Source organism: Aphelocoma coerulescens, chromosome 4A, assembly GCF_041296385.1.
Source record: "Aphelocoma coerulescens isolate FSJ_1873_10779 chromosome 4A, UR_Acoe_1.0, whole genome shotgun sequence".
In the NCBI taxonomy this organism is placed as follows: Eukaryota; Metazoa; Chordata; class Aves; order Passeriformes; family Corvidae; genus Aphelocoma; species Aphelocoma coerulescens.
The window spans coordinates 21,897,491-21,915,503 of NC_091018.1; the positions used below are offsets into that span (position 1 = coordinate 21,897,491).

The 18,013-nt window shown below is 44.5% G+C and overlaps 1 protein-coding gene across 1 annotated transcript; it reads left to right on the plus strand.

Annotated features, from left to right (window-relative positions):
* Positions 1-1,530: 1,530 nt before the first annotated feature.
* LOC138110663 (tyrosine-protein phosphatase non-receptor type 1-like) lies at positions 1,531-17,764 on the plus strand. Its single transcript, XM_069015865.1, has 5 exons — positions 1,531-1,673; positions 14,414-14,487; positions 15,079-15,288; positions 15,722-15,898; positions 16,521-17,764. The coding sequence occupies exons 1-5, from the start codon at positions 1,538-1,540 to the stop codon at positions 16,629-16,631; spliced, it is 708 nt and encodes a 235-aa protein (XP_068871966.1). The 5' UTR covers positions 1,531-1,537; the 3' UTR covers positions 16,632-17,764.
* The last annotated feature ends 249 nt before the right edge of the window (positions 17,765-18,013 follow it).

Here is an 18,013-nt window from a genome sequence, read left to right on the forward strand (position 1 = left end):
TTAGATAGACTGTTCACATAAACAATAAGAGCCGATAGAAACTGCATACGCAAATCTGTGTAATACCTATGTAGTACTTGTGTAAGGCTTACGACTGTTAGAATCAGGCCAGGATAGGTTAAGAAAAACTAGAATCGTGTATTAATCTTATTGGTCAGTTAACAAATATAATCCACACTTCCGTAAGAAAAAAATATAGAGTGTATAGTACATTGTATAGAGTGTATCATGTATAGTGTGTATAGTATATAAAGCATATAGAGTATATGGAGCATATAGAACATATAGAAGAGGCTGTTTTTGCCTGCTGTTGCTGCTTGGCTTTATCATGTAACCCCCTCTGAACTCTGCCTTCAAGAAAACTATGAGACTATGAAATAAAGAACTTAGCAGAACAGCAGCCTCCTCTGCTCCGTTACCCCGGTCCGAGAAGGAAGGGTACCCCGTCAAAAGCTCAACAAGTCTCGTATATCAAATCTCAAAAGTCACATGCATACTTATGGAACACTTTCTAGTTTAAAAAAATATTTCAAAAACCAACCCTGACAGTTTACCTGCACCTGGCATCAACTATCTATTATCTATGGAAAGGAAAGCCCGGTGCCTCAGCGTGTCAGGTGCAGACAATGAGCCGTCCAGGGAAGGAGCAGCAAATCCTTTCTGCACCTGCCCTCACACTTGGACCGGCAACAACCCCAGGTGTGAGCCGTGAGAATGATGAGGGGGCAGAGCAGCCCCAGGTGTGAGCTGTGACGGTGAGGAGAGGGCGGCTCCTGCCGGGGCCTGTTTTAGGAGGGGTTACCTCAGCTCACTTTTGCAGGGCTATGTTGGAGGAGAGGGGCTTACGGTGAGGTCCTGGGGGGGTCTCTCACGAAAGGACGGTGAGAGTGTCTCACAGGGTCTGGGGGAGCACTCGGATGCAGTTAGATGCGGAGCATTGCCAAAGGAGGTGCCAGGCAGCTGCAGCTAAGCAGGTGAGCCGGTGCGTGGGTTTGCGGGGGTGGTTCTTCCTATTTTTCCCTTCCGATTTCATCTTGCCAGTCCCTCCCCCCGTGCCCTCAGAAAAAATGGGGATTACGAGAACAAAAGGAGTTTAAATGGAGGGAAGAAACTCCTCCTTCATTATTGTCTGTGTTTGAAGGAGGGGATCCCCCTTCCATTTTAAATGGAAGGGGAAAGCACAGATGTTACCATTTTATGGGTTTGAATTGAGGGTAACCCCTCCATTTTCATCAACCTAAGTTCTAAATTGAGGGGGAAGCCCTGCTGCCCCTGCTTTTTGAGGGTTTTAATGAAGGTAACAATCGCCCTTTCCCCATCATTTGAGAGAGTTGAGGAAAACTCCTCTCTTTCTGATATCTTAGACCATTAAATAGAAAGGGAGAACACATTTATTTACCATTGTATTGGTTTGAATTGAGGTGAACACCCCCCGTTGCCTCAGTTTCAGGGGTTAAATTGAAAGAAACTCCGGCTTTTCCAGCATTTGAAAGGTTTGAATCGGAGCGTGCCACCGCACTTGAGGTCGCTTCCGGCCATGCCCCGGCACCGAATGTCTCGCGCGGGAGCACTCCCGGCCCCTGGGGAATTTCTGAGGAGGAGTGGGAATTTGGGGGCTGGGCCGCCGACAGGGACCGACGGAGCCGCGCCGGTCCGAGCCGCGCGGAGCCGAGGTGAGCGCCGCCGGGCCGGCAGGCGGGAGATGAGGCACGGAGCCGCGCCGCCCCGGGTCGTCCCGCCCGCTCCGTGCCGTCCGTGCGCGGGGCTGGGGCGCCGCCGGGTCCCCTTCGGTCAGGCGCCGGTGCCGGTGCCGTTCGGCAGGCGCCGGGGGCGGGCGGGGGTCTCCCGGCGCGGGACCGCCCCCGCCTGCCGGAGGAGCCGCTTCCGTGCCGCGAGCCACGCTCCGCCCGGTTCCGGGAGCGCGGGGCCGTCCCCGGGCGGCGAGTGCCGCCGGTTCCGTGGGTTGCGTGGCTTTTCCGGTCCCCTCGCACCGTGGAACAGCGCCAGCCCGGAGCGAGTCCCAGCAAGGGGCACTGTAGCACGCTTGCGGCTTGTCCGCTTCATAGTTTGCTTGCAAAAAGCCACCGAAAGGAACAATGGAAAAAAAACCAACCCCGATCTCCCAGGCTTTTTATCCAGGAGCTTAATTGGTATTGCTCTTTAACTGAGCCACGGCTTTAAATAATGAATGATTTAGCAGCCTCTGAGATAATCCTTGTCCCCTCTGTGATTGACGGAGGCAGACAAGGAGGTTTAATCAAATTAGAGAATTTATTAATTACAGCAAGCAAGGCATAAGCAAAATCAGCACTGGGCGACAGGGGAGTCCCCGCTCCACCGACTGCCGCAGGGGTTTGCAAATTTGCAAACTTCTTTTATGCAGGATCATTTCCTATTAACTTATCTTTAAGGGAGTACTCTACGCATGTGTGAGCTTGTTGCTAGGGGGTCGTTTTCTGCCTTCTGGTGGTCGATGGCTGAAGGCAAGTAGTCTTCTTCAAGTGCCCTCTGGGTGACCCTTTCCATATTTGGTCAGTTAGTATCCCCTGCTTTTCTTCCTGGAGCTTAAACAATAGTACACTTACAGCACTTACAACCTTTACATATGGATTTGTTAAGACATTTCCTGTTATGTACGTTGTGGCCTGTGTCAGCTCTTTTCAATGAACAAAATACCCTTATTTATTACAATCCCCCCTTTTTCTCTTGTTCATTTTTGTTCATTGAATCTTTTTAGCTCTTGTTTAGCTAATTCTAACATTTCTTCTTCATGATTTTCTGGTATCTGCTGGTATTTAGCCCTAAGGAGCATTAAATGTGCTACTTCTAAGCGCCCTTTTACTATGGAGATCAGCTTATTGAATATACACGGCCCAAATGTGAGTCCTAGGACTAACAGAATTAGAGGCCCTGCGATGGTAGATAACAAAGTGGTTAACCAGGGTGAATGATTAAACCAGGATTCATACCAGCTCTGTTGTGCCTCTCTTTCTCTTTTCCGTTGTTCTAGCCGTTTTCTTAGTTCAGTCATGGTGTCTATCACTACCCCAGTGTGGTCTGCGTAGACACAGCATTCTTCTTTGAGTGCTACACACAGTCCTCCCTGCTGAAGGAATAATAAGTCTAATCCCCTCCTATTTTGTAGGACTACTTCTGATAGAGATCTTACTGATTTTACTAGGCCATCAATTGCTTGTTCTATTCGGCTTAGATCTTCATCTACTGAGACCCTTAGTGCTCTTAATTCTTTTTGCTGGGTGACTAAGGATGCTACTCCAGTTCCTGCCCCAACTCCTCCTATAGTGAGAAGGGTTGCTATGGTTAATGCAGTAAAAGGTTCTCTTTTTACTAGGTGATGATCTGCTGTGGTGTGTTGTTGGTACATGTATTCACTAGGATGATACGTGATTCGGGGTATGATGGACACTTGAATACAATAATCGTGGGTGTAATTAAATAGTTGAATTCAATGTAGTTTAAGTTCTAGCGGGGGCCTTTGAGTTATCATGCCCTTTTTCCATAATTCTTCTCTATATTTCATTAAGGTAATAATGTAATGATTCATGTTTTGGTCTCTTAAATTTGGGTGATCTTGAGGTTCCCCCATATTATAAGGCATTCCATACAGCATCTCAAAAGGGGAGATTCCCATGTCAGATCTTGGTTGAGTCCGTATGTTTAACAAAGCTAATGGTAGACATTTCACCCACGACAACTTGGTTTCAAGCATAAGCTTTGTCAATTGCTTCTTTATTTCCCCATTCATTCTTTCTACTCGTCCTGAACTTTGGGGATGCCAGGGGGTATGATATTCGCACTTTATTCCCATAATTCCCATTACTTCTTTGATGATTTTAGATACAAAGTGGGGTCCTCAGTCGGAGTCAATAGTCTCAATTATTCCATATCTAGGGATAATATTTTCTAATAGAACTTTGACCACTGTCTGTGCTGTTGCCCTTGCTGTGGGAAATGCTTCGACAAAATGCGTTAGATGGTCTACTATAACTAATAAGTATTTACTTCTTCCTACTTTGGGCAATTCTGTGAAATCTAGTTGTATGTTAGCAAAGGGCCTGTGTGCTAGTGGTCTCCCTCCCAATGGGTGTTCTCTTAAATAAGCCTTATTCACTTTAAGGCAAGTTATGCAGCCTTTAACAATTTGTTTTGCCAAATTATATATTCCAATACACATATACTTGGTGGCAAACTGGTCTGCTAGTGCTTGTGTTCCCCAATGAGTTTGGCTATGTAACCTTTGTAAAATTTCTACTGCTATTGATTTAGGTAGTACTACTCTTCCATCTGGGAGTTTCCATTCTCCTTCTGAATTTTCTTTTAGCCCCATTTGTGATAGTTTATCTTTTTCTTGTTCTGTAAAACTATACATTCTAGTTTTATTGGGGAATTTCTCCTTTGGTTGTTCCTTATCCTGAACTTGTCGTATAACCAAAAGTGCTGCCCTTTTTGCTTCTTGGTCTGCTGCATTATTACCTCTACTCCTAAAATCTAATCCTTTCCGGTGTCCTTTAAGATGTACTACAGCAATTCTTCTAGGCTCCCGTAAGGCCTGGAGTAGCTGTCTTATTAGCTCCTGATGGACTAAGTCTTTCCCTTGAGAGTTTATTAACCCTCGTTCTTCCCATATTTTTCCAAATGTATGTACCACTCCATATGCATATTTGGAGTCTGTATATATTGTCCCTGTTTTATTTTTCAGCAATCTCAGAGCTCGTAAGACTGCATACAATTCACAAGCTTGAGCTGACCAGGATCTACTTAGAGGTCCTGACTCTAAGACTTCTGACCCTTCCTCTTTAATGATTGCATAGCCAGATACTCTCTTTCCCTCTATTACCCGAGATGATCCGTCTACAAACAGCCTCTCCCCTTCTTCTAATTCTTCTTATTCTTCTTCTTCTTCTAAGTCCGGTCGGATTTTGGTTTGTTCTTCTATGGTTAACATGCAATCATGGGCTAATTTATTCTCATTTGGTTCTCCGTATAAGAACTGGGCCGGATTTTGTAGTGTAGTGACCTCTAGTGTTAGCTTTGGGGAATCTAATAAGATCCCTTCATACTTTAAAAGTCTCGAATCTGTTATCCATTTTTCAGCTTTTTGTTGCAATATTCCCCTAATATTATGTGGAGATAGTACCTTGAGTTCCCCATTAAAAGTTATTTTACGTGCTTCTTCTACCAAGAGAGCACAGGCTACCACTGCCTGTAGGCGTGTAGGCCATCCCTTGCTTACTGGGTCTAATAGCTTTGACAAGTACCCTACCGGTTTCTTTCTCCCAGCCCAATCTTGAGTTAATACTCCATATGCTGTCCCATTTTCAATGTTTACAAATAGATAAAATGGTCTTTTAAAATCAGGTAAACTTAGTACTGGAGCGTTAATTAAATCCTGTTGCAGTTGTTCTAAGCTCTGCTCATCCTCTCCGCTCCATTTCAATAACCCGTCATGACTGAGCTTGTTATACAGAAATTTAACCTTGGTACTATAATTATCAATCCATTGTCTACAGTAGCCTACTAATCCTAGCAATTGCCTTACTTGTCTCTTGCTCCTTGGTGGCAGGAGTGAGAGGATTCCTTTCACTCTTTCAGGGTCTATTTTTTTCTCTCCTTTACTCAAATAATAGCCTAAATATTTTACTTCTTCTTCTACAAACTGTAATTTTGCCTTTGATACTTTTAGTCCCTTCAAGCTTAAAAAGTTTAACAGTTTAATGCTCTCCTCCCGAACTTCTTCTTCTTTTCTTCCTGCAATCAGGAGGTCATCCACATACTGAATCAAAGTAATGTTTTCTCTTGTTTGATATTCTTGGAGGATTTGTTCTAATGCTTGTCCAAATAAATTTGGTGATTCTGTGAACCCTTGTGGCAGCACGGTCCACCGCAACTGTTGTCGCCTATGAGTATCTGGGTCCTCCCATTCAAAGGCAAAATAATCTCTACTATTTTCGTCTAAGGGGCAGGCCCAAAATGCACCTTTTAGATCAATTACACTATACCAGTGATTTTCTGGCCCTAGTCTACTTAATAGGGTGTATGGGTTAGCAACCACCGGGAACCGGGCCACTGTCCTCTTATTAATTTCTCTTAAATCATGCACTAATCGATAGGATCCATCCGGTTTCCTTACTGGTAAAATGGGTGTATTAAAAGGGGACATACAGGCTTCTAGGAGTCCCTTGCTTATTAGTCTGTCTATTTCAGGCTTTAGTCCTCGTTTCCCTTTTGGGGATATGGGATACTGCTTGATCCTTATTGGAATTTCTGGATCTTTTATGGTTACGGAGAAGGGTGGAATGTTCAGTTGGCCCACACTGTCAGGCGTGTACCATACCTCAGGGTTAATTTCCTTTTCATCCTCTACTCTAAGGGGGCATAGTTTGATTCTCAATTCTTTATTAATTACCTCTAGGTTTATTCCCAATTCTACTATGAGATCTCTACCCATGAGGTTATACTCTGCTTCTGGTGCCAGCAAAAGGCTTCCTATTCCTATTTTTGATTCGGTTTCCATCAGGACATCTTTAATAACAGGGACCTCAAAAGGTTCACCCTTGGCGCCCACTACAAGGGCGGTGTCTCGGGAGACTTTACATCCAGATGGTAAAACTTGGATAGTTGATCTTTCTGCTCCCGTATCTACCAGGAATTCAAATTCCTGGCACTGGGGACCGACTTTTATTTTTATCAAGGGCTCTGGATGTTTCTTGGTCCCCAGTAAGTAGAGCCCCTGACCCCTCTAATCTTCTTTAAACATCTTTTCATCTCTTATCCTCTTTCTACAATCCCTTCTGATGTGTCCCTTCTCCCCACAATAAAAACATACGACTGCTTCCCTCCTTTCCACTCTCTGATTTCCCTCTGTGTTCCTAGGGGCCTTTCTGGGTATTTGCCCCATTCGGCGGGGAGAGTCTTGTTTTCTGCTTTCCCTTACTGCTGCCACCATCATTCTGACTTGTCTCTTGTGATTCTCTTCATCCCTCCTGACATATACTTTCTGCGCTTCCCTCAACAATTCATCTAATCCTCTCTCCTGCCAATTTTCTAGTTTTTCTAGCTTCCTCCTGATGTCATCCCATGGTTTGGCTACAAATTGAGTTTTCAGAAGTGCCTGACCCAACTGTGTGTCTGCGTCCAGGCCTGAATACAGCTGTAGATTCTTTCTTACCCTTTCTAGCCAATCTGTTGGAGTTTCCTCCTTTCTCTGCCTCTCATTAAAGGCCTTATTTATGTTTTGTCCTCTCGGTACTGCCTCTCGGACCCCTTGTATAACTATTGTCCTTAAGTCCTGCATATGAGTTCTGTGTGCTGGATCCTGATGATCCCAATTAGGGTTTTGTAAAGGCCATTTGATATCTGCCTGTGGGCCTTGGGCATGTTGGGCATCCCAAATTTGCATTCCCGCTCGCCTAATCATGTTCTTTTCTTCTGCAGTAAAAAGAATATTTAGAATTGACTGCAACTCATCCCAGGTCTATATATTAGGGCCTAAAAATTGATCTAGCTTCTCTGCAACTCCCAGGGGGTCTTCTAATAGGTTCCCCATTTCCTTCTTAAAGTCCCGTACATCTCCAGAGCTAAGGGGAACTGAAATAAAGCCAATTCCTGGTTGGGGTCCCCCCATAGGCACTTCTCTTAATGGATAGAGGTTATGACGTCTAGCTCTGCCCCTTGTCATTGGTCCCTCCCGTTCGGGTTCAGGATTCCCTTCTTCTTCCTCTAGGGGCTGCTCAGGGAGTGGGAGTGGGGGTGCTTGCGGGGCCTGCGGAGGTATATAGGGGGGTGGAATCAACGGGACTTCCTCTTTCTTTTTATCTTTTCTTCTTACCCCCGAGTTTTCAGATTTTTCCTTTAAAGTAAACAGGAGTACCCCGGGGGTCTCTATCCATATTTTTGCATATTCACTCTCTTCTCGACTAAAAGGAGTTTTGGAATTTACCCATAAATTCAAATCCTGTCTCACCCAGTCCTCGTAGGACCCAAATATAGGCCAAAATACATTTCGTGATATCTGCTTTCCTCCCCAGACCTCTATACAATAATAAATCATCTTGGCCTTATCTTTATTCTGTGTACTCGAATAATGCCTCCAATTATTCAATAAAAGCCCTAACGGACTATCCTCAGGTACTGGGGGAAACCTCATGGAACTAGAGGGCTTGCTTTTCCCCTGTCCCATCCTCTGGAGTGCCTTCAGGCGTTCTGTGTGTGGAATCACTCGCTTCCCCTGGTTCGTGGCCCACGCCCTCGCGGGCAATGGGAACCGCACTACTGAGGGTCCACACTCGCTTGGGGAGTCCGGCTGCCGGCCCCCCTCTCACACACCGCACTCGCCACACTCCAGGATACCCGACCCCGACCGAACGGATCCCTTTTCCGCAAATACTCACGCTTCCAGCGTCTTCGTCCGGACCTCTGCGCACAAAGTTTATGGGGCCGACCGGTTCCCTTTGCTTAATGCCTTGAGTTTAGGTTCGTCAGTGGGAGCGAGGTAAAGACTGAGGATACCGAGGCCACCAGAGGTGGGGCGCCTCCCCGATATCTCTGTCTCACTGTATCATTCCCATCCGAGTCACGGCACCAAATTGTGATTGACTGAGGCAGACAAGGAGGTTTAATCAAATTAGAGAAGTTATTAATTACAGCAAGCAAGGCATAAGCAAAATCAGGGCTGGGCGACAGGGGAGTCCCCGCTCCACCGACTGCCGCAGGGGTTTGCAAATTTCAGTCCTTCTTTTATGCAGGATCATTTCCTGTTAACTTATCTTTAAGGGAGTACTCTACGCATGTGTGAGCTTGTTGCTAGGGGGTCGTTTTCTGCCTTCTGGTGGTCGATGGCTGAAGGCAAGTAGTCTTCTTCAAGTGCCCTCTGGGTGACCCTTTCCATATTTGGTCAGTTAGTATCCCCTGCTTTTCTTCCTGGAGCTTAAACAATAGTACACTTACAGCACTTACAACCTTTACATATGGATTTGTTAAGACATTTCCTGTTATGTACGTTGTGGCCTGTGTCAGCTCTTTTCAATGAACAAAATACCCTTATTTATTACACCTCTATCTTGACAAGATTAAGGTGAATTTGGCTTCTTAGGTTGTGTAATTAGCATCTGCTGTCTGAACTAACATTTGCTGTCTCCAGCTAGTTAACTTGTGCTTACATGAGTTAGTTATTGACTGCCCCTTCTTCAATCCCCCCCTTTTCTTTGGGTATTTGTAATTCTTTACAAATCTTGCATGTCTTTAAAGTAAGAACCCTTCTCTATCTTAGTTCTAAGTTTATGCTTGTGCCATGGAGCATAAGCATCTCGATTCCAGGTACATAATATCATACAACAGTAACTACTAATACAAACACTAAGTAACAATGCAATAACACAAATAGCTATTACAAACAATTGTTTAAGCCGGGTAAGTTGGGTAACCATGCTGTAAGTTTGTCTCATACCTCCTCAAACCTTCAAGAACTGTAATCTAAGGTGATCTGATGCAATGTTCGCTTTGGATAAATAATTTTAACAGTTTTCTGGGTATGATTATGAGACCCTTTATCCTAGCCCACCCATCTGTGCTCATTTGTCCCTTGTCTTCTTGTATCCAGTTTAAATCATCAGTGTCATATGGTGGTTTGTTTTTTTTTTTTTTACTTATAAGGATGCTAGAAGGAATTAGAGCTAGGGCTTGGATCTGAAGCCCACTGGCCACTGCCTTTGCTGTTTTGTCTGCCATAGCATTTCCCAGTTCAGGGATAGTGTTACCCTGGGACTGTCCCTTACAATGCATTATAGCCACTTTTGAAGGTTTTACCACTGATTCCAGTAACTGTACAATTTCAGTAGCTTGCTTGATTTCTTCTGTGAGGTTAATAAACCCCTTTCTTTCCAGATAGCCCCGTGAGCGTGTACCACCCCAAAAGTATACCTCGAATCAGTCCAAATGTTGATAGGTTTTCCTTTGGCCAATGCCAAGGCTCGAGTTAGGGCTATTATTTCAGCTTTTTGAGCTGATGTCCCCACAGGTAATGGTTTTGCCTCAATGACAGCGTCTGTGGCTGTAACTGCATACCCAGCGAGCCGCTTACCATTCTTGACATAACCGCTCCTATCGGTGAACCAGTTTGCCGCATTTTCTAGCGGAGAGTCCTTTAGGTCCGGGCGGCCGGAGTAAACCGCCTCCACGGTTTCGATGCGGTCATGCCGTACAGGCTCCTCAGCAGCTTTGCCCCAGGTAAGCTGCTGGGTTTAAAACGTTAGTTACTTGGATACTCACATCCTCCGATTCTGCTAGGACAGCCTGGTATTTGAGAAAGCGAGATGGGGTTAACCAGTGATTTCCTTTCTGTGTGAGCACTGCTGACACCGTGTGAGAAACAAAAACAGTTACCTACTGTCCCAGTGTGAACTCGCGAGCTTCTACGTTCAGGATCACGGCTGCCACTGCACGCAGTGCCGACTCTCCTTGGCTGACCACGTCCGGCTGCTTGGAGAAATAAGCCACCGGCCTTTTGTAGGGTCCCAGCTTCTGTGCCAAAAGTCCCAGCGCCAGTCCTTGTCTCTCATGTCAAAACAACAGAAAAGGTTTAGTGACATCTGGTATGCCCAGTAGAGTTACAAATACATTATTAGTCTCTGGTGTCCAGCATAGGTGAGTTCCCCTAGTCTCTTTTAGGAGTTGGTATAAAGGTTTCACAATGAGTCTATAGTTGCAGATCCGTAATCTACGCCATCCTGTCATTGCCAGAAAAGTTCTCAGTTCTTTGGTTCTTCAGTTGGCCAGGGCATTTGACAAATTGCCTCCTTCCTGTTGTCTCTCAAGGCTCTCTCCCCTCCTGCCAGTTCATACCCCAGATATGTAACATTGTGGAGGACTAGCTGAGCCTTTTCAGGAGAGACTCTATATCCACTTAGTCTCAGAAAATTGAAAAGACTTACAGTCCAGTTCTTGCAGTCTTCACAGGTCCTTGTTGCTATTAATAGATCATCGATGTACTGCAAGAGCGTACCTTCCCTTTCCCAAGCGGCGGCGTCCAGGCTTCCAGTTCCTCGGCTAATTGATCTCCAAATATCACGGGTCTATTTTTGAATCCTTGTGGCAATACAGTCCACGTAAGCTGGCTTTTTCTCCCTGTTCTGGGGTTTTCCCATTCAAAGGCAAAAATTTCCTGACTGCTTTCAGCTAATGGCAGACAAAAGAAAACATCCTTTAAATCTAAAACTGAAAACCACACTCAGTCACTTGGTAATTTTGTGAGTAAAGTGTCCTCAGGTCCTGAACTAATCAATAACTTCCATTTGGCTTTTGTACTGGTAGAATTGGGGTATTTCAGGAAGATCCACACTCTCTCAACAACTTCTGATCAATAAATTTACTAATTATTGGTTCCATTCCTACTCATGCTTCATGCCTTAGTGGATATTGTTTAACTGACACTGGTTGTACCCCTTCCAGTAGTTCAATAATCACTGGGGGAGCCCGTTTTGATCTCCCTGGAATTTCAACATCTCTTACTAATGGGATCATCTGATTTGTTATTTTACTATCTATGGGTATTTCTCTTCTTTCAGTCTTGTTTGTTTTGTCGTTTTTTTTTGGTTTTGTTTTGTTTTTTTTCCTAGGCCTGAGTTGGGCAAAGAATGAGTTTTCCCTTTATCTAATCTTAGTGGTTTAACTTACACTTCAAAGTCCTAGTCAGGTATCTTCAGGAGGCTTCTTTGGTTGTAACTTCTTTATACAGTTTTTGTTATAATAATATTCTTACTCTGCTATATAATTCTATACATTATGAAGGATTAGTTTTTATGATACCAAACTAACACACAAAACATTTTCATACAAAATATTCTCATGCAAACATATCTTTACATCAGGGCTATGCTCTGTTTTCCAGGAGACAGATTATAGCACTCTCGTCATTTAATCTTGACACAAACTACAAACTGTGGCTTTATTTTTGGTGGGATTAAAAATGAAATGAATTGTCTTTCAAACTTAGGGTTTGTTTTTTTTTTCTTTTTACCTCATGTAGCCTTTTTTTTTCGGTGAATAAATTGCCTTCATCCCATTCTGCACCTACAACTGAGATTGCAGAATATGCTATAAATAGGAGGGGTGAGGAAAAGTTAAAACATCCTCTTAAGACATATGGCATGAGATTGAACAGCACTTTAGTTTGAGAGCTGGTAGAAGGCTTTTCTGTATCCCTCCTGGTTTAGGAAGGGGGATTCAATCATTTCTCATGTAGCATTTGCTTGTGTTTTGTCACGATTCTTTTAATTCACTAATTAGAAAATCCAAAAAATTTAGCCAGATTATAATAATTTTGAAGCCTTCTGAGGCAGAACCGGGAGGGTTAGTCCATATTTGTAGGATTTCAAATATGTATAAATTCTTATACCAACTCTCAGGATAATATTGGTTGAAACAAATTATACATCCATAAGACCTGAGCCACACCATTTTTCAGTAAAAAGAGAAAACAAGTTAGACAAAAATTAAACTCAAGAATATGTAGAATGCTTTAACTACTATTTGATCTGTCACTTGCAATGAAAACACAAACAAATTACAAACATGAACCAACTGACAATGCAAGCAATTATGGTGACACTTTCAATTTCATTGGTTTTCACACAGCTCCATCTCATGTGTTGGTAGATTCCTATAAAAGAAAAGTGAAAATTTGGCCCACTAGACCGATTATTAAAAAAGAAGTAAAACTTTATAGGGCTAACACAAAGTGACAGCGAAGCAACGGTTATCACATTTAGGGGTGATTTTGCTGCTTGCAGTTTCCTTGCTCTCAAACTGCTTGCTTTATCTTTGATGTCGGGACATTTGACATTCCTAGAAAAGAGAAAAGAAACAAACTTCCCCCCAAAAAATATGTCTGAGTGAAACAAGAGTTTAATTGCATTAACTTATTCAAGGGGAGTTTTAGTTTTTATTCTATGAAGTGCTTGTCGCACCACTTTTGTTGTCTCCCACAGCTTTTCGGTGGGGTTTCTTCCAATCGATTCTTCAGCGGAGGGAGCGAGACTGCTTTTAAAAGTTTTGCAAGAGTTGCAGTCTGTGAATCAGGCATTTGAGTCGCCTTTTTTTTTTTTTTTAAATAACCAATCACATTTTTAGTAATCAATCATCTTTTAGTAACCAATTGTTCCTTATCTCAATTTTTTTTTTTTTTTACCAAGTCCACCCCAGGAGTAGAGAGGTGACTAACAAATTAACCAAGGAAGGACAGCAAAGCATTCTCCCCATAGGTTTCTTTACAGCCCCCGCAGATGAGGCTGCATGACAAATACCTGGGCCTGCACAGGGACAACACCATCCCCACAAGGCAGCAGCTGCAGAATTGGCCGCAGGATTAGAATCTGCCAATTCTAGTTCTCCACAATAAACCACAGACCGGTGGCAGGGGAGGGTTCCCCACAAGATAGGAGCTCCGGATTCGCCTCAGAACCGAAACCTGCCAATTTTGGCTTTTCACAACAAAACACAAAAGGCACAGGGGCACGGGTCTCCTCCAAACAGGAGCCTTTCAGCTCTGCACAAGCACCACATAACAGGAGCCTCGCAGCTCCGCACAAAACACCAAGCAGAAAAGGGAACTAAACACCCAAACCTATTAACCACAATGTCCACAATTCTTACAACCTCTGCCATCACCTTTGCCATTGCTTTTGCCTTTTCCTCATCTCTTCTTCCATACGCTTGCTGTACTTTTCTAATCAGCTCCTCTCAAATTTCTCACTATTCTCTGCCACTCTCCCCTTTAACATTATCTGCACTTTCCTTTTCTGCCAAGTTCTTTATTCCTGCTCTTTCTAGTCTGATACCAAGCTCTCTCCTCTGGCAGCTTGGACACCACCCACTCCATCTAGTAGAAATACAATACCACTTTCTCTCACAATTAATACATGCACACAAAGACAAGCTTTAGAACCGTTTTCTCACACTTAACACGGGATTTCAAAAGGGAAATCAGATGGAGCTATATCAGAAAGGCGTTGGGGGTCTGCATGTTTTCAATTCAATAGCTAAAATCTTTCTCCTCTAAAATCCACCCCCTTTGGATAGTAAGGTTGAATTCCAAACCGACAGTTTATGTGATTTATGCTCATTCGCTCTTTGCCAAACGCTTCGCTTTCCTCCGGTCGAGCCCGTCGCCGGGGTACGGAACCGCAGATAGAGCCTCTCACTCGCTTTGTACTTTGACAGCACGTCTCATCCACTCTCACTCACACAGCAGCAGAATAGCAACAGACAAAACAAAAATAGCAGTACAATAGCACACGCCAGTGGGGTCCAGCCCCTTAAAGGTACCTTTCCCAGTGGGGTCCAACCCCTTTGAAAGTCGGGGTCCAACCCCTTAAAAGTACTTTTTTTTCTTGCCCAGGACTAATTTTGGGAGACCCAGTCTTCTTCGGGACTTTCAACCCACCCTCAGGGACTCGAACCCTGGACCTGCAGGTATTTCTGTGTTTAAAAGGAATAGCAAATACCTTAATTTGGTGCAGATGGTCCTTGTCCGCCCCCGCCGCGAGCCAAAGGACAGCCGAGCTCCCCCTGAAAATTCAGGGTCGCGACCGGGAGGTCCGCTTACCCCTGGATCCGGCAGCCGGGCAGAGAGGGTCCCATCTCGGGGCACCAGATGAATCGCGCCGCAGCCGGGCCAGGAGATTGGCTTGAAATCGGGGGTCACGAATTGGTCTGGATTTGATGATTCTGCATGAGATGTCATGGAAATGAAACTCTTGGATATTTCTGAGACGTACCTGGGGACACTCCAGGCGGTTTCATGTCTCAGCCATACCCAGAGTGACACAGGCTTCTGAGCTGCACTGAAATAACTGAATTGTAAATAAGTAAATTTACTTACCCAATTCCCTTTGGTCCCAGTGGAGACCTTCACAACAAGAGACAATTACTTGTAATTAGTTTCTTGGCTGTGCAGCTATAAAAACTCCCTGAGACTCCCTGAAACTTTGTTCTTGGAATTTAAGTCAGTCCTTCTGACTGGTGTATCCAAACTAAAACTGTTCCCAAACCCTGTTTTTGCAGACCCAGGAAACTCGGGAGATTCTGCACTTTCACTACACCACCTGGCCCGACTTTGGGGTCCCAGAGTCGCCGGCCTCGTTCCTGAATTTCCCGTTCAAGGTGCGGGAGTCGGGCTCGCCGAGCCCCGGGCACGGCCCGGTCGTGGTGCACTGCAGCGCTGGCATCGGGAGGTCGGGCACCTTCTGCCTGGTGGACACCTGTCTGCTGCTGGTAAGGGCCACCTGCAGGGCCACCTCTCCTGCACAGGCACCTTCAGGGGAGCTTTGGTGCAGCCTTAAAGGAGCTGGAGCAGGGGCTGGAGGGGTTCCCTGTGATTTCCTGTTGTTTTACTCTGCTGTTTTGGGAGTGTATTCCAAGGCAGGTCTCATTCCTAAGTGGCCATTTTGAGTTAGGGGAAGAAAAGTCTCCAGTTTTCAGAGTGATTCGCAAAGACAGGCTTTGCTTTCAGGGAAAGCAGCATTTTTGAGGCCCAGTGTTTTCCCCTGTGTGTTTTTGGAGACCCAGTAAAGAGCCGTTGATACCAATTGTATGTGAGTTCATTCGTTCTGTAATGTGGAGGGTGGTGTGAAGGCCTTACCACAAAGTGAGTCATTGTAGTGAACCTCATCAGAGCAGAAAACACGTTTCACGTTTTTATCTGCAGATGGACAAACGGAAAGACCCTTCTTCCGTGGACGTTAAGCAGGTTCTCCTGGAAATGAGGAAGTACAGGATGGGGCTCATCCAGACTCATGCAGATCATCATGCAGATCAGCTCCGGTTCTCCTACTTAGCTGTTATTGAAGGGGCAAAATTCATCATGGGAGATGCTTCAGTGCAAGTAAGTGCTCCTGGCAGCTCCCAGGGAACTGCAGCAAGCGGGTGGAAGGAACAGGATGGAAAGAAGCTTCCAATGTGGTGCTTGCTTCAGCTTCAGTACATGTTTATGTTATGGGGCTTTTAGGTACAGTGCTTTACAATCTGTCACAACCTAAAGTGCTGTGTTTTATTTATTTCCAAAAGTACCTGTGATGTAGCAGGTGCCTCCTGTGCTTTCCAGCACAGTGACTGGGGTGGAGCTGCTGCATCAGCCTCCCCTGACATTTCAGACAGTACAAGTTTTCTAATATGCCTGAAGTTTAAGTGTCATGATTAAATTAATCAGGGTTTTTTATGGTAAGCAGAACTCTAGCAAAATAGATTTTATTTTGTGCTGCTTAGGTTTTTTAGAAGCAGATGGCAATTTCTTGCTTTTATGGCCAATATGTTTTGTGTAGTGGATGTAGCTTGGGCTTGGAGTTCTTGTGTTTTTCTTGCCTTTTTTTCAATTCTGCCAAGCCTCCAGATCTGTGTAATTCCCTTGCCAAACTATCCTCCTCCCCAACAGTGCAGCGCTTGTTCCCTTACACCTTTAGTTCATTGTGGAAAGCATTTATTTCAGTGAACAAATGTTGTTGTGGCAGGTGCAGCGAAAAGCAGAAGAATTCTCGGTAAGTTCATCTCGGAGACCTCAAGTGCCGGCCAAAACCTCGCCACATTCTGCCGTGACGCCACCGAGGGAGGAAAGAGCGTGAGGTGCAAAGCCCCGAGCAGAGCGGTAGGAAACGGAAGGACCGAAGAGTCGGGCTAGGTACGGATTTAAACCGGGCCAGGTATAGGAACTGCAGAGCAGGAAGAGTCATTTAGCTGGAATTAATTTGTTTCAGGAAGCGTCTCATCATATAGTCTGTAATTTAACAGTTCCCATGCCAGGAACTGTTAATCGTAGCGGAAGACAGCAAACGAAGCCTAGAGACTCGACCGGGATGCCCCAGGTCCCTGCCAGGCGCAGATTACAAAAAACCAAACCCCGAGGTTACAAAAACAGTAAAAGCTCATCATACAATACACAGGGAAAAAAAAAAAGCCTACAAATACACTAAAAAAACAGCCTACAGAAAAATTTTGTTCTTTGTTTTGTTTGTTATTTGTCTGGTATTTTGGAACAAAATACCAGAATAACCTAGTTCAAAATCATAGAAACCCAAATTTCAAAATACCAGAAAAACAGTTTCAAACAACCACAATACCCAGTTCCAAAATATTAAAATAGCCTAGTTTCAAAATACCAGAACACCACGTTCAGAGGTAGCAAAGTAACCCAGTTTCAAATTGCCAGAACACGTTCAGAAATACCAAAGTAACCCAGTTACAAATTACCAAGTTCCAAAATACCAAAGTTACCCGGTTTCCAAATATCAGAATACCAGGTTCCAAAATACCAAACTAATTCCATTTCAAAACGACAGAATATCAAGTTCCAAAATATCAAAATGACCCCGTTTCCAAATATCAAATTGTAAAATACCGATTTTCAGATGTCTTGTACAGGCAGGATTCCCAAACCCACAAAAATGCAGTATTGTCAAAATGGGATCTGTGCTACCAAAATGGGTATTTTCTCCTCTGAAAAGCTTTCCCATAATGACCATCAATAGATGCATTTTTTTAAATTGTACAGCCAGATGTACAATAAGACTTTTACTTCAAAAAGCCAACACTCGTAGTAGTTTTCTGCTTAGATCGTGTCCGCAAGCATCGGCATTTGGGCCGGAGAGCTGCGGGTGGGATCAAGGGATAGAGTAAACCCTCTCCCTGCAGATACACGAGGAAAGACCGAGTAGCAGGGAAAGGGAGTATTTATAAACAATATCAATATTTCACCGAAATTCAGGGCGGACCGGCGACGGGGGCGCTCGGGTTCGGTCCGGGCCTGCCGGGACGGGCCATAAACGACCCGGCCAAACCCTCGACCCCCTCGAGGAACACGTCAAACACTTCAAAGGAAACGGAAGTCAGTAACAATTATGGAAGAACCATTACCGGTAATCGCTTGCGATCGGCAGGGAATTTCCTCGGTAAGTACAAGCCTAGGACATAGGGAATTTTGGAGGCGGGATCCCAATTTTGGCCACGT

Excerpts from the sequence above, each read along its gene's own strand:
- LOC138110663 (XM_069015865.1), top strand. The coding sequence starts at position 1,538 with ATGCCCCGGCACCGAATGTCTCGCGCGGGAGCACTCCCGGCCCCTGGG. Across the intron at positions 14,488-15,078 it reads CTCGAACCCTGGACCTGCAG|ACCCAGGAAACTCGGGAGAT; the intron begins GTATTTCTGTGT and ends CTGTTTTTGCAG. Across the intron at positions 15,899-16,520 it reads TGGGAGATGCTTCAGTGCAA|GTGCAGCGAAAAGCAGAAGA; the intron begins GTAAGTGCTCCT and ends TTGTTGTGGCAG.